Below are 14,548 nucleotides of genomic sequence, written 5' to 3' on the forward strand. Positions count from 1 at the left end.
GATTTCTTTTAAAATTTCACTCTGAAATTACATTAGCGAATAAGGCAACATTTTCAGGATGACATTAGGATATAATTGATTGTTTTTCCAGACTACAAGAGGAACATACCTCATCACAGTAAAAGATAACATTTTCAAAACCAGCTGAAAAACCTCAGAACTCTCCTAAAAGCTTACATGCTTCAGGAAAAAAAAAATGCTATTGCATCTACCTTTAACATGGGTGAGAGGAAAAAAACCCGAGGCATTTCCTCATGCCAGAAAAACACAATTCAGAAAATTGCAAAAACTGCATAGCAACCTATCTGGGAAATCCTACCAATGTGTCCATCTGTGCTTTGTGTCCATTTCTCATGGTCATCTTTTATCTGGGAACAAAGCCACAATTGCTGAAACAGCTCTGCTTGTATAAAGTAACAGCGTGTCCAATAAGCAACAAAGGACGATTTAGTTCTCAGAACAAATAACCTGGCTGGCCCCAGATGAGCTTGCTCAAGAAACAGCAACAACGCTTCCCTCTCACACAGAGCTGAAGTAGGCGGGTGTGCTGTGCTGGCACAGCCCCGACACCACCTGGATACCCAAGGAAACCTGTCCAGAACCAGCCAGGGGATGTGCCCAGCTCTGGCCTGGCTTGGATAAACAAATCAAAGGTTGTCATATGCAAGTTCACCTTTGAAGAACTGACATTCTAAGTTCTTCTCACAGGACTGGCCAGAGCAGTGGTTTTGTTTACCTTGATGATGACATGCAGCATCAAAAACTCTTGCTGTTGTCTATAACAGCTTGTCTATAAGCTGATAAGTAAGGGAACCAAAAGTGATAGTTATTTTTAGGTGGTCAGATCCTGAAAAGGTTGGTACCCAGAGAGAGAATATGAATCACATATGGAGAGAACAAGAATATATGACAGAATATGGCAATTGCCACTAATAAGGAATTATGTCACTCTACCTTATTTTTAAAAACAGACTTAAGCACAGCAACAATCAGACAATGAATTTATTTGCAGGATACATTTATCATACATAGAAAACAATACTTATTGTTTGGTTAATTAAATAGAGAAAAAAAGCAAAACAAAACCACAATACATTATTCAGTGTTCCATATATTTGTTAGCTGACATTTTCAAAATGAAGCCTTCTTTTTTTCCCCGTTTTTTAAAAAAAACCCATGATCCTGAACAATGCATAGTGGGAACAAAGGGTCTAGAAATCTAACATTCCACAGCTGTGAGTCAGTGTGAAAAATAAGGCCATGTAGAGGAAAAAAAACCCCACAGTGAATTTCTAAACAATACATATTCCATCCACAGGCTTCAGATAAGATCAACTGAGTATATGAAATCTAAAAACAATGTCATGTAAGGAAAAGATTAATTTAAAATATTAACAAATAACTTGGAAATAGATTTTCCTAGTGATGGCTTGGAAAGAGCCTCTAAACTTTCAACCCAGTATCAGTAAAGACCAATTATACTATGATGCTGCAAAAACCATCCCAGGATGAACATCCAGAGGTGAGAAATATCCAAGTCCATTTTACAAAATAAGCCAAAACTATCCATGCTACTTATTCAGCACATATTTATCAAAGGAATGATAAACTGTTAAGAAAAAAGTTTGACCATTAGTCACTGAATGATTCAGTGAAGGGCTGAAAAACATATCTTCCTGCTCTGAAATGTTAATTACAAATTCTTTTCAGGTTTCATGACAATGTAAACGGAATGAAAGGAATTGCAGTGTCATATCCTGCTCTTTGTTTCTGTCCTTTCACACTGGGTCAGCAGTGTGAAAGTTTCATAAAGCTGCCATAAACTGAAGTCCTTCACTGCCCTTAAACGCTGCCATCTGCTCTTCACGTGATGGAGTGGATGAGCCCGAAGACCAGGAGTCACAAAGCTGCTGTTTTCTGGCAGTCCCCAGTGCAATGCTCCCAAGTGCTGCATTGATGCCCAGGTAACTCAGCCACATTAAATAACTTATCAATAGAAAGTGCTACATGAAATTCAAGATAAAGAAGGTATAAAATATTTGCCAATATTGGATCTTACCTGTGTTAAGATTCAAGATGCCTTACTCACAAGATTACAAGAACAAAGCTGAGACAAGACTGGTTGTGGAAATTGGTCTGAATGCAGGTGTACAGAATGCGTATTTTAGAAACAACTACTTATATCTAGAGTTTAGCTCACATATTTTTAAAACAATTAAATACAGACTAGGCTATATAAAGCTTTATAAGCCTTCCTCATCTGTCATTAGTGACATCCAGATCAGTATGAAACCTCTGAATTTGTAACACACATATAATTTATTTTAAAAATATTCCTACAGGTCACCCTTTGGCATCATGTGAAATGTATGGGAAGCTATGGGAACACTGGGAATACTGATGTGCTAAACTGAACAAAACATATCCTTGTTAAAAGAAGGCTAAAACACCCTGACTGCCATGGAGAGTTCTGCCCTGAAAACTTTCTTTCTTCAGGATGACCTCCACAGTCTTGTTCATCCCAGTTCTCCAGAACAGCACAAACAGCAGCAGTAAGAGAGTGATGGATTCCAAGGCTGACCTTTTTAAGTTGCCCTGAAAAAGCCGTGTTTATCATGCTTGTAGCTGAGGCTTCACAGAAAGTAAGAAACGTACTTTAAACAGCTGAACAAAACTCATGCAGCTGTGGTTACATCATGTCCCCATCACTCGTCCTCTGTTAATTAAGAAGTTAAGAATTGCTAATGGGAAGAAAACATAAGTTTCTATCTTCAAATCCAGAGAAAACCACAGACAGAATTCACAGAGAGAAGGAAAAAGAAAAGCAAAAGCCTACATTGCAGAATAAGGAGAACTGCTGTTAGCTATCCCTAAAAAAGCACTAATCCATCCTATGGCCATGTATGTATCTGTCATACAAATGTATGTATACACACATACCCACAATGCAGAATTCTCACTGAAAGGAACTACCAACATGGTTGCTTAATTCTAAATAAAAAGGATGAGTTAAAAAATTTTCCACTGTGGCTCATAATTTGGGATGACTAATCTGCAAGTTTGTCTATACTTTTTCTAGTGAAGCCTCTTTCATTTAATTTGTACAGAAGCAAGCTGTTTTTAATTTCCTAAACTAGCAAAGAGCATGTAACATCCCCATGCTAAGGAGTTTGCCATCTGCATGTCATATCATGCATTATCAGAACATGCCATGTAAATATTTGCTGATATAAAAAACAATTTAATAAAAAACAAAGTAGAACAATGGTTATAATTATGGAATTTTCTGGAAATTTTCAAACAAAAGCTAAGTATAACATTTCTGAATATTAGACATTACTTTTTCCATCTGATACAGATTTAAAATGCATAGTATATACATAAAAAGTAGCAGCCATCCAATCTTTAAGAGTGCTGTGTTTCATAGTCCAGTCATATGCCCTATAATTATATTGATGGATTCCGTATTAAAGATTTTGAGGGGCTAATTAGAATAAGATGTAGAAGGATTTAAAGACTTCCTATTTTTACAGAAACAAAACACACATCAGAAATACTCCATTAAAAATCCAACACACAAAAATCACTCTGTACTTTCGTGTTTTCTCTTGCTAAATAGATGACCAAAATGCCAGAAAAAATCCCTCCAGTAAGTGTATGTATGGCACATGCTTATCAGAATGTAATCCATGTGTTAGGATTATAGAGAATTAAATGGATCCACTGAACAACCTCTTCTTCAGAGAGTGGTCCAACCTAAGTACCACCTTTGTCCACACTAATCAAAGATGTGCTGGCTCACCATTCACACTCAGTTTGCTTCAAGTCTTGATTTAAAGAACCTGTACATACATAAATCAACACTTACTCAGCCAAATTTTAGCATGTGGAGAAATGGACTCATGAATTATTTTTAAGTACTTCTAGTACTCTTTCTTCCATACAAGATAACTAGTGTATTTACAGTGCACTAGCATGTCTGTTTTGCTAAAGCCATGACCAATGTCTTCTCCACCCTCTTCTTGCTTATCAGGTCAGACACAGACTGAAGTTCGACTTGGTAAAACTTTGGCTTTCAGTGACTCTGTAAAGCAAAGTGGCTTTAGCTTCATTTGATAAAACTTCATGTTTTGGTAGCACACTAAATAGCCAGGAACAGCCTGCCAGCCTCATTATAGCAGACGAAATTCATGCATGTCAATTCAGCAGCTTTGGGTTTTTCTAAATCTGTTGCCTACATCTTCATGAGAGGCACTGTGCTAAAGGATTGTTCCAAGCCATTGTAGTCAACACGAATAAATATCTAACTTGACATGTTTTGAAACTAAATATCCTGTCTTACTAAACATTAAAACTTCTAAATGCAAATTAATGTTTTGCACTGTAGATTGGATGAGACAGAGGAAAGTGTCACAGAGCCATTGAAAGGAAGAGCTCAAATCAGTAAACAGTCACTGAGGTGAGACAGCAGTCTGGAACAGAGCCTCAGAGCCAGGCCTAGTGCAAGGACTAGGCTGCTCCTGTCCTTCTGTACACTGAGGAATGGTAGAGCAGCCCATCAGAACTGCTACTCTGAAACCTCTGCTATGTTTCCAGGAGTGATGACAAGTTAGACTTACCTAGTGTAGTTTGTTTTTTTTTTTCTTACACTTCGTGTTACTTTTAATGGTCCCCAAAGAGGCCAGCTCACACTGGATTGGAGGACTTACTCTCTCCTGCCAGGACCTGTCCCAATTTGCCTGGGTTGAAATGACTGAAAAGGAGAGGCACGGGCCAGCCACGCCACAGAGGTGAACTTCAAGGGCCCACCCAGCCTGTGGCAGCACTGGAAAGGGATGTAAACGAGCCAATAACAAATTAAATAAATATGGTCTCTCATTACTGCTTGCACCATCGTAAGAAAGGAGTGTATCTAAGTGTGAAAGCTACTGTGCTAAAGTACACATCAATGGGCAAATGCAAACATCATAGAGTTATAAATCTATGCAGCAACACCAGGAATTTGGCTCAGCCCCACTTTGAAATTACCCAAGGTTTCACTTCAAGTGCCAAAAGAATCTATTTTACCTTGTCATATATGTTTCAGTACTCCCTGCAGGCCAGGATCTGTGAGCTTAGGGTCCACTTCAGTTCCTGATGGAAAGGCCATTCTGCAAAGGAACTCTGAGCTGCAGAAGCTCCTATGGGGAGCACTGTATGAGGCAGACGTTGCAGGGTATTTTTCAAAAATTTCTTATTTCAAATATTTAGGCTCCCAAACCAGAGCATTTTGTTTAAATATCAGCCTATATTGAGGCAAGACTCTGACTGAACCTGATTTATATAAACTAGGTGATATATCACAGAAGGACAAGACATTCAATATATAATCCTATTGGGTACAAAACATAACAGACCTGAAGAGCTTCAAAGTATGTCAGACATACTTCAGTCAGTAAAACACTGACTGTGCTTCCGCTGTTCATCCAAGAACAAGGATATGGTCTGTATTCATCTCAGAAAGCAAAACCAAATGTTTAAATAGCTCAAGTCACAATCATATTCTTCCTCCAAATAATTCATATCTAAGACCAGCTTCAGCTAAATATCTTTGTTAGCTATGTTTGAACAGAATGAATCCTAGCAAAGGAAAATTACCCTCTGAAATATAGAAAACCATCAGTGAGTTACTGTACATATTACATGCATAGCATCAGAAGATAGACACCATAAAAACAATGGGTTTCACTTTCAACTGTGAACAGGTAGAATACAGTATTATTTTCTGAGTAAAACACCACAAACATTACACATCACTTAGGAAAACTGTGCACAGCATACTTCAGCACTCAGAAACAGAATTTCAGTTATCTTGTAGCTATTGGTGACAAATATTGCCTTTAAAAAAACTTCAGCTGCGTATGATAATATACAACTGGAAGTGTAAGCAACGCAAACATGTGGGCTTTGTTATCCTCCCACACACTTTATTTTTAGCAGACATTGGCACTTCTCATCTACATCCTGAGGACAACATTCCTCCGGTCATTTTGGCCAGGTGAAAAGGAAAGCCACTCACCCAAATGGCTGCTCTCTCCCCATCAACACATGGTAAGCATTTACCTAGCTTTTCCCCATTTTGAGACCAAACTTTGTGGCTTCTTAGAATGCCATTTGGTAGAGTACCAGACTAAAAAAAACCAAAATAAGTCACTGAAACTATGCTGATTGAGAAATGATCAGAGCCCACACAGACAATTATTTAAATTATAAACTAAAACTGTTTTTTTCCTCCCACTTTACAAATGTTTGAAGCAAAATAATTCCCTTATTTTGAGATCTGAATTAATGAAGTCTGACTTTTTCCTATGAAATCTTAAAATGCAGTTTCTCCAAAATTAATACAATGCTTAAAGAGTAAATAAAAAGGCTTCTACTTTTTCCTATTAGATTTCCCATGACCACAGGCATGGTGTTGTAAAGTTTTAAATTAAAACAGCAACCACCAGTTGATTGTTCTTTTGGTGTCATTTTAAGGGAATTATTTCAATCTCAGTACCAAATTTTAAAAGGTAATGGATTCATTATTTCTGTATACTTTGAGAATTGATAGAAGAAAATCCAATGTTCTATCGCGCTGTCACCATCCAAAGTCCCAGTGCAACATTGGCAGCCAAAAGTGCACTACCAGCAAGCAAAATCAAAAACCCAACAAGCTCTCTGTTATGTTTTTCTACAATTAGGGAGCTCAGTGTGGCTTCCAGGAAGGAATTTAATATCCACTGACCATCCAAAGCGAAGCAGGGTACAGCATTGATAACTGCCAATGCTCCTGATAGTGAGATGAGGTACCTGATTTTGAATGTAGTTAAGGTTCATTAAGAGTATCTGATTAAATGTAAAAAAAAAAAAAATAAAAAAAATAAAATAGAGATATATGTATTGGATTTCTAGTATGCAGAGAGAGACAGACAAGGGTTATTTTTCTAGCTGCCATTCCATTTCACAGAAATTATATGAGTAAAATTAGTTTTACACCATAATATACCCTTTTAGAGAATTACCTTTATAAATTTTTTTCTAAGAGGTAAATTTGGATACTTAAATCTGCACTGTTCACGACCTGAGTGAAAGCAAGAGACAGCAAAACCACCATTTTCTTTGCTTGCTTTGTGTGGTTTTGGAGGAAGGTTATAGCTCTCACACCACATCTGAACTAAGAAGGTATTCTAGACCCAAGTATGGAATCATGAGTAGAATATTTTCCAAAACACCTCCTAGTAAATGACTAGAATATAAACAGAAATCTGACCTATGTCTCCTACTTACCTCTTAGCCAGAAAAGCTGAATGAATTTCTGTACATGTGTGTGCACATGAGAATGAGGCACAAGCAGGTAATTTTTACTGTAGGTTAAGGGCCTGCTAACTGCAGTACCTACCTCCATCCTAAATGGCCAGGCAGGAAGCAGAAAGCAGCTGGGGCAGCGTGAACCTCGATGTGTCCCCAGAAAATGGGAGATTATGAGGTACCTTTACTCTGAATCTGTGGACTTGTTATTAAACTGAACTGCACTGTTCAGTTATTCTATGGCAACACAAAAACATTTCAGTGTCTAAGGTTCCTAGATTAGCCACGTTCAAGTCTACTAATCTATATGTATGTGTACATATATAATTCTGTTCATTACTAAGCATGAGTTAACTGAATTATCCTGATTTTTGAATAATTATTTTCTTTTCTTTTGAAGAAAAAAAATTAAAACTGAGCTGTTATTTAGATCAGTAGAATGACACAAAAATAATAAAACTCTGACATTGCAAAGCTAGCAGGAACATCTTATTTTTTCTGTTTTAAATTCCTACTAAAGCTAAAGGCCTACTTTAGTTTTCTTGTCACATCCGTTAAGGCTCACCCTCTCAAGAGTTAAAAAAGCACTGAACAAAAATATGCTCTTAAACACAAGAAAGTGAGAGTTATTTTTAGCTTGGCACATGGACAATAATCAATGCAGAGATGGGATAAAGATGTCAAATCACTACAGAAATATTCCAGGGCATCCTGTCTAAAATGACATCCAACTGAAATTTTGCTAGATCACTAAATTCTGAACAGTTCCCTTCTTACCTTAAAAGAACAAACATACCTCAAAGGATACTTGCAAAATGTCTCTATCACCACAGGCAGATCGATACTTAGAAAGTTTTGTCGTGGTACAAAGCTGCTGAGACTTACTGAAATGAAAATAAGCAAAGCATGAATAGTCATTCCAGGGTTATAACATTATGAATTTTAGATTATAATTTTGCAAAAAAAATCACATGTGAAATGATCCTCTTCCAGGACAAATAATCAATCTCAATAAGGGTTTGATTGTTTTTTTTGTTTTTACAAGAGTGCAGCTGTTATATTTTTCTTAAATGTGGCCACTATCACAGTAAAGTCACTACACAAAATACAATTAGCATTTCAGTAAAACCAGATCTAAAATACATATTTTCAGAGGCATCTTTAGTAATAAAGACCCCACTGTGTGATTCCAGTATGATTATAGTTACCAGATCTTTTCAACATATGCAGTCCACATGCCTACTGTGGGTGCACACGTGTATTTTCTCTGAAGGGCAGAAAAATTTTCTCTTGCAGTACCTGCAGATCCCCCTAACCCGGGGCTGAGCTCATGGTGTATGGCAGTGGGCAATATGGGAGCAGAATTCTGGAGTCTGTCTGAGAAAGCAAAGGCTATGAGGGGATGCACAGCTGCATCACACCAACCAACACCAGTTAGCCAGTACATAAATAGCTTCTCTTCTGTGTTCAGATGATAAGTGACTTCAAGATATGACTTGGTGCAACTCAAAAACCTGGGAGTTGGGACTTGGCACCCTTAAAAATAGTGACTGGAAAATTGCAGTGTCAAGGACCACATGATGTCAAACACTTTATTACTGTGTTACGCTGTTCTTTGAAGGTGCACATGAACCTTCAGTAGACTACATGTCAAATGTTTCTGAGAGATTCTTCAAGGCAAGTACAGTAGTTTGAGACCTGCCAGAAGGCACACTGTTAGTACAGGGATGTTTCATTTGGGTAGCATTCTGGGTCTTCCAGCACCAGGGACTGTTTGAGAACCATTCTGTGACAGCTGCAAGAAAGACACCTTTCCTACTAAAAGGAAGGCACAGCAGGGTCTTATCCCGAGAAGGAAGAGGTTATGGTAAATTAATGCAGAATTAGAAAACCACCTTGAGAATAAACTTGCATAGTACCACCAATACTCTCTGTCTTTAAAGAATTTTAGATATGAGTTGCTGGCCACAATGGCCTGAATTTTCCTGATGTGAAGAATAGTTATAGCCACAAGAAATACATACCTCCACGGAGATATTTGAAGGCAAGAGTTCAAATCCCACTCAATACAAACAACCCTTGGGAAAGGAACAGTTTAACCCACCCTCGGAGAAATTTTAACCATAGGCTAAGAGAACATTGGGAACGTAACATACCAAAAGTGCTGCTAAGTATATCTTACTTAAGAGTAAGATCCGATTTTTTCAGGTTCAATAAAGAATTCAAGGACACAGCAACAAAGATGAGGGAAAGTAGTTCTAAAGTCACATAAGGCAGAGAACCGGTCCATTCAGTCACATAAAGACATTTTCTTTTCTTAATAGATGCCCTTCTGATAAGTCCAGCCAGCAAACACACCATGGGTTGAAAAGATATGGATAGCAAGGAGAACCAAAATAAAAAAGGGTTTAGTGTGGCAACAAGCAGGAAAATTTTCAGTATCAAAACTGCCAGTGTGCTTGAAAGTCATGTTTTTGCTTAAAGCTTAAGACTGATATTTGGTTTAGGGGAACTGAGAGAAAATAAATCTGCTGGATGACTGAGTGAAAAACACAACAGATAGAAATCCTGGACACCTCCCAGCTCAGAAAGACAGAGTTATCCAAGTCAATCACAGAATCATAGAATAATTTGGGTAGGAAGGGACCTTAAACAGCATCTTGTTCCAACCTCCCTGGCACAGGTAGGAACATCTACTAGACCAGGTTGCTCAAAACCCCATCCAGCTCTGCTGTGAACACTACCAGGGATGGGCATCCACTATTTCTATGGGCAACATGTTTCAGTGTCTCACCATGTTTAGTGAAGAATTTCTTCATTTATCTAATCTCTTTCTAGAAGAAAGCCTGTAATATATGACACTGATTATCAGAGATACAACTGGAAAGTTCTTTGAAATATTTTTTGTGTTTGTCTAGCAGTTTTTAGTATCATAGCATTATGGTAAAACAATAGTTGAACCACAAAAAAGCCCAAAAGATACAATATTTTTTCCCTTACACCTATTCTACACACGGAATTACTCAACTAAATGCAATATTTTATTAAAATACTCTTTTAGCCTTATTTTAAAAATTATATTGGTTAACCAAGACACCACTTCTGCAGCTTGATACAGGGGCCTGCCCCATTGCAGGTGCAGGACCTTGTAACTGGTCTTATTGAATGAACCTCATGAGGATTCTTTTCAAGCTTGTTCAGGTCCCTCTGGATGGCTTCCCATCCTTCAGGTGTGCAACTGCACCACTCAGCTAACTTGTAGAAGGTATATTTGATCCTGCAGTGGGGAAGCTGTGTCCCAGCCCTTGGGTGGAGCTGCCCTATGGCATGTGTTCCCCTTCTTGGGAGGGCAGCTTCCCAGGAGCACTCTGAGTGCCATCCCCACACAGCCCTGCCCTGGCTGCATGGTGTCATGAGGTCACACAGCCCCACACTGCCCCAGCAGCTCTCCATGAGCATCCTGAATGCCATCCCCACACAGCCCTGCCCTGGCAGCACAGGGCCATGAGGTCACAGAGCTCCATGGCACTGCACTGGCCATAAGAACCAACGGCTCAGGCCCCATCCCTGACTGCAACAGCAGCAGTGTGGTAGAAGGGGAACCATGGCCCTTGTCCACCGTCTTTTCCTCTCCCTCCTCATCCTCCTGATGGTCCTGCATCCTGGGGCAGCCAACTATGCTCCACACAAATCACAGGAAGCAGGTAAGCTGCCAGCATTGGTCCAGCCCTCCAAGGGCTAGTGGGGTCTTCTCATCGATGTGTTTTCTTCTCTGGTGCTTAAGTGAGGGTTTCCTCTGGGTGAGCACTCTCCTGTTAATAAAGTCCCAAGGGTCCATCTCTCCTCCAGGGCTGCTGCACATTGTGTTTGAAAAGTGCTGAGCTACCAGCTCAGAAGTCCCCATGTCCTCCTCTGCAGCTCTGGCAATCCACTGACATCTTGTTCCCATGTTGTTACCTGACCCCCCCACCCAACGCTTCTGTACAGAAAAGCAGAAGACCCCAACACGCAATGGAAACATTTCTCTGTGCTTGCTTCTAGCTGACTCTCTAGCAGATTCTCTGGCAGCTTGGCAGAAAGATGGTTTGGAGCCCTTGGGTAAGCCTGGAGCATGTGAGCTCTCAATGTTCCTTCCTTTGAAAGAATAACTATCACTAAGTCAATAGCTTACTAATGAAAAATTTTCTTTAAGATGTTGAGGCTGATAGCTTGCGGAGATCTTCAGTTATCAAGCATACGCATAATCCCGCAGGTAAGTTAGCTGGAAGGTCCATTTACCTTTTAATCTTCCTTTCATGTGAAATGGAAGTTGCTCATTCCAAGGCCGATGCCAGCCTCTGGCATAGCCAGGTAATTGCTGTTGTATGGTCAGCACAGGATGGCTGTGTGGCAGCAGGCTCTTTCCTCAGTGCCTACTCTTGCATGTCACATCAGTAACTAAGCTGAAAGCATGTTTGGTTCAAGACATCTGGATCTCATTGCAGAGACAATGAAAAACAGGACTCTTGCACAAACATAGCTCCCCCTCTGCAGCTTCATCCCAGAGCTTGCCCTGAGTACCTAGATAGCCAAAGCATGAAATTAGCCCCAGGCAGGATCCCTCTCATGAGCTGAGTCCAGGTCTGACTCACATATTGGGCAAGGAAGGTAGAGGGAACCTCACCATCCTCCATGCCTGAGCCATGCTGAGGCCTTACCTGTCTCTGCTTTTTGGCAGTGCTGCCAAAGTCTGGAGAAAAACAGAATGAGAAAGCTGGTGAATCTCCTCAAGCAAGCCCAAAACACTCAGGTACTGAGCAGTTCTGCTGGGGTCCCTTATGAGCAGATACATCCTGAAACCTGGGAGTGGTTGCAAGGGATGCCCATGCTGGAGAAAAGGCAGACAGGGAGAACAAGGTTCAAGTGTCTTCTGTGAGGGCCTGACTTCAACCCCTTGGGGTGTGGGAGCTGGCCCAGAGAGGGAGAATTGCAGGTGGAATTTCCTGATGAGTTTTTGTCAAAGGAGTGACTGGACAAGCAGCAGTGCTCCCCACTGTGCTCTCCTCCTGATCACTTGAGTTCTGTTCAGAGGGACAACCTGTCCACAAAGGGCGGGAGTGTGCTTCCAGGACCAGCAATGGGGGAAAACAGAACATTCTGGTGATATCAAACATGCTGTAAGTTCACAAGTGGTAAACTGGCAGATGACAGGCTAACACTTTGAATTACTCTGCAGAAAAGGCTGGAGAAACAACCAAACAAGTTCCTAATGCCCATGAGGACATCGAAAGTGTTTTCTGTCATGGAGCAGGCTGTATGATAGGCATAGTGATAGTCCTGGTTGTTGTGCCAGCTGGGATACTGATGTGTTCTCTTGCAGTCTGCTGGTGGTGTGAGAGAAAACGGTGAGTCATCGATCCCCCCACAGCTCCTGCTTTCTTCAAAGGCAGCTCACAGCCACAAAGCATTTCTAGTCAGGCTGTTGAGCAGCAGCAAGTCAGTCGTTGGTCGAAAAACTCTGCCGAGGCTTCTGCAGCTGTCAGAAGCTTTAACTGGCCTCTTATTTTCTGGGTCTTCTCTTGGGGACCCTACTTGGATTGGAGCCAGAGTTTGCTCAAACTGGGCCTGCCTGGACAAGAGTAGCTTGCATGAGCAACAGGCAGAGGCAAAACAAAGTCAGAATGAAAAAGTGCAGAGGGTGGTATTGCTCTAGAAAGCAAGAGATGCATTGGCACTGTACTGACCAGTGAACCTGCCCAGAGGAGTCCCCCTGCTTGGCTGTCCCTCTGCCAAGGTGTGCCAGCAGTTCCACTCACAGCAGTGAGCCCTGCCAGTTCTGGGCCCTGCTGTGGAGGAGAGCCCTTGTGTCTCACCTGCAGCTTAGCCACCTCCTCTCTCCACAGGCGTGTCCCTGGAGACCAGCAAGAACGCACTGGACTGATCACAGGCTCAGAAAGCCAGCCCAGTTCACCTGAACCTGCCCTGCCACTGCAGTAGCCCAAAGAAACTCACACACCTGATCCCTGAGCTGTCCCTCTTCCCCTGCCCCTCCTCGGGAACTGGCTGGGAACTGCCCAGCCCCAGCCGCAACAGAAACAGCCTCCTCCACCCCCAAACTTGCTGGCCCAGCCCTCCAGACAAAGCTGAAGGTGGGCCTGCCAGGGTAGGGATTGGGCTGACAGAAACATAACCAACAGCTTCAGGGATCGGCTTTTTGTCTGAATAAAAGGGACAGTCTTCACACAAGGATTTGCATAGTATCAGAATATCCTGAGTTGAAAGGGACTCACAAGGATTATCAAGTCTAACTCCTGGCCCTGCACAGGACACACCCAAGAGTCACATCATGTGCCTGAGAGCACTGTCCAAATGCTGCTTGAACTCTGTCAGGCTTGGTGTCATGACCATTTCCCTGGAGAGCCTGCTCCACTGCCTGACCACCCTCTGGGTGAAGAACCTTTTCCTGATATCTGACCTAAACCTCCCCTGGCACAGTTTCAGGCCATTTCCTAAAGTCCTGTCACTGGTCACCAGAGAGATCAGTGCCTGCTCCTCCACTTCCCCTAGTGAGATTGTAGACCATGAAGAGATTTCCTCCAGGCTGAGGAAGCCGAGTGACCTCAGCTGCTCCTCAAATAGTTTCCTGACTAGACCCTTCACCATCTTCATAGCCCTCCTCTGGATGCTCTCTAATGGCTTTATATCTTCCTTATACTGTGGTGCCCAAAACTGCCCCCAGCACTCGAGGTGAGTGCAGTGCAGAGCAGAGCAGAGCAGCACAATCCCCTCTCTTGCCCAGCTGGTGATGCTGTCCCTGATGCCCCTCCTGGCTGCCAGGGCACTGTTGGCTCATGTTCAACTTGTCACTCACCAAGACACTTCAGATGTCTTTCTGCAGGGCTGCTCTCCAGCCTCACATCACCGTTTGTCTGTATGCACAGGTCAAGTGATATCCAAAGCAAACAACTTGTCAAGTTGAAGGCTGATATCAGAACATCTGATCAAAACTCCTGTTCATGAGCCAAAATAGCAAAATGGCTGAGACAGCCAGTGTATTCAGATTTGAAAAGACACACACTGCAAAACACTGTAGTTTCAAAGCTTGACTGCTTCTTGACAAATACCTAATGGCCACTACCAAGCCACCATCCTGAACCTGAAATTATGCCTACATTGAGAATGGATCATTGATCTTCTGTCTTTGTTACAATAAACTGTTGTCACTGAGAGCCACTAGACA

At 41.5% G+C, this 14,548-nt stretch overlaps 2 protein-coding genes across 4 annotated transcripts in view; one reads left to right on the forward strand and one right to left on the reverse strand.

The window, feature by feature from the left end:
- Window positions 1-984: 984 nt before the first annotated feature.
- MBTPS2 (membrane bound transcription factor peptidase, site 2) overlaps window positions 985-14,548 on the reverse strand; it is a 40,508-nt gene continuing 26,944 nt past the window's right edge. For all 3 annotated transcript variants that reach the window (XM_086879908.1, XM_086879909.1, XM_086879910.1), the window contains exons 10-11: window positions 8,138-8,213; window positions 985-6,831 (exon numbers count right to left, since the gene is read on the reverse strand). In XM_086879908.1, coding sequence (XP_086736034.1) covers window positions 6,609-6,831; window positions 8,138-8,213 — 299 coding nt within the window. In that variant the 3' untranslated portion in view covers window positions 985-6,608. The remainder of the gene's footprint in view (window positions 6,832-8,137; window positions 8,214-14,548) is intronic.
- LOC147653969 (uncharacterized) lies at window positions 10,825-13,557 on the forward strand. The gene is made up of 6 exons (XM_086879913.1): window positions 10,825-11,033; window positions 11,371-11,427; window positions 11,522-11,581; window positions 12,047-12,118; window positions 12,545-12,713; window positions 13,212-13,557. Exons 1-6 carry the CDS (start codon window positions 10,934-10,936, stop codon window positions 13,303-13,305), a joined length of 552 nt encoding a protein of 183 aa, XP_086736039.1. The 5' UTR covers window positions 10,825-10,933; the 3' UTR covers window positions 13,306-13,557.

This window comes from Cyanistes caeruleus, chromosome 3 (assembly GCF_971803275.1).
Source record: "Cyanistes caeruleus chromosome 3, bCyaCae1.hap1.1, whole genome shotgun sequence".
In the NCBI taxonomy this organism is placed as follows: domain Eukaryota; kingdom Metazoa; phylum Chordata; class Aves; order Passeriformes; family Paridae; genus Cyanistes; species Cyanistes caeruleus.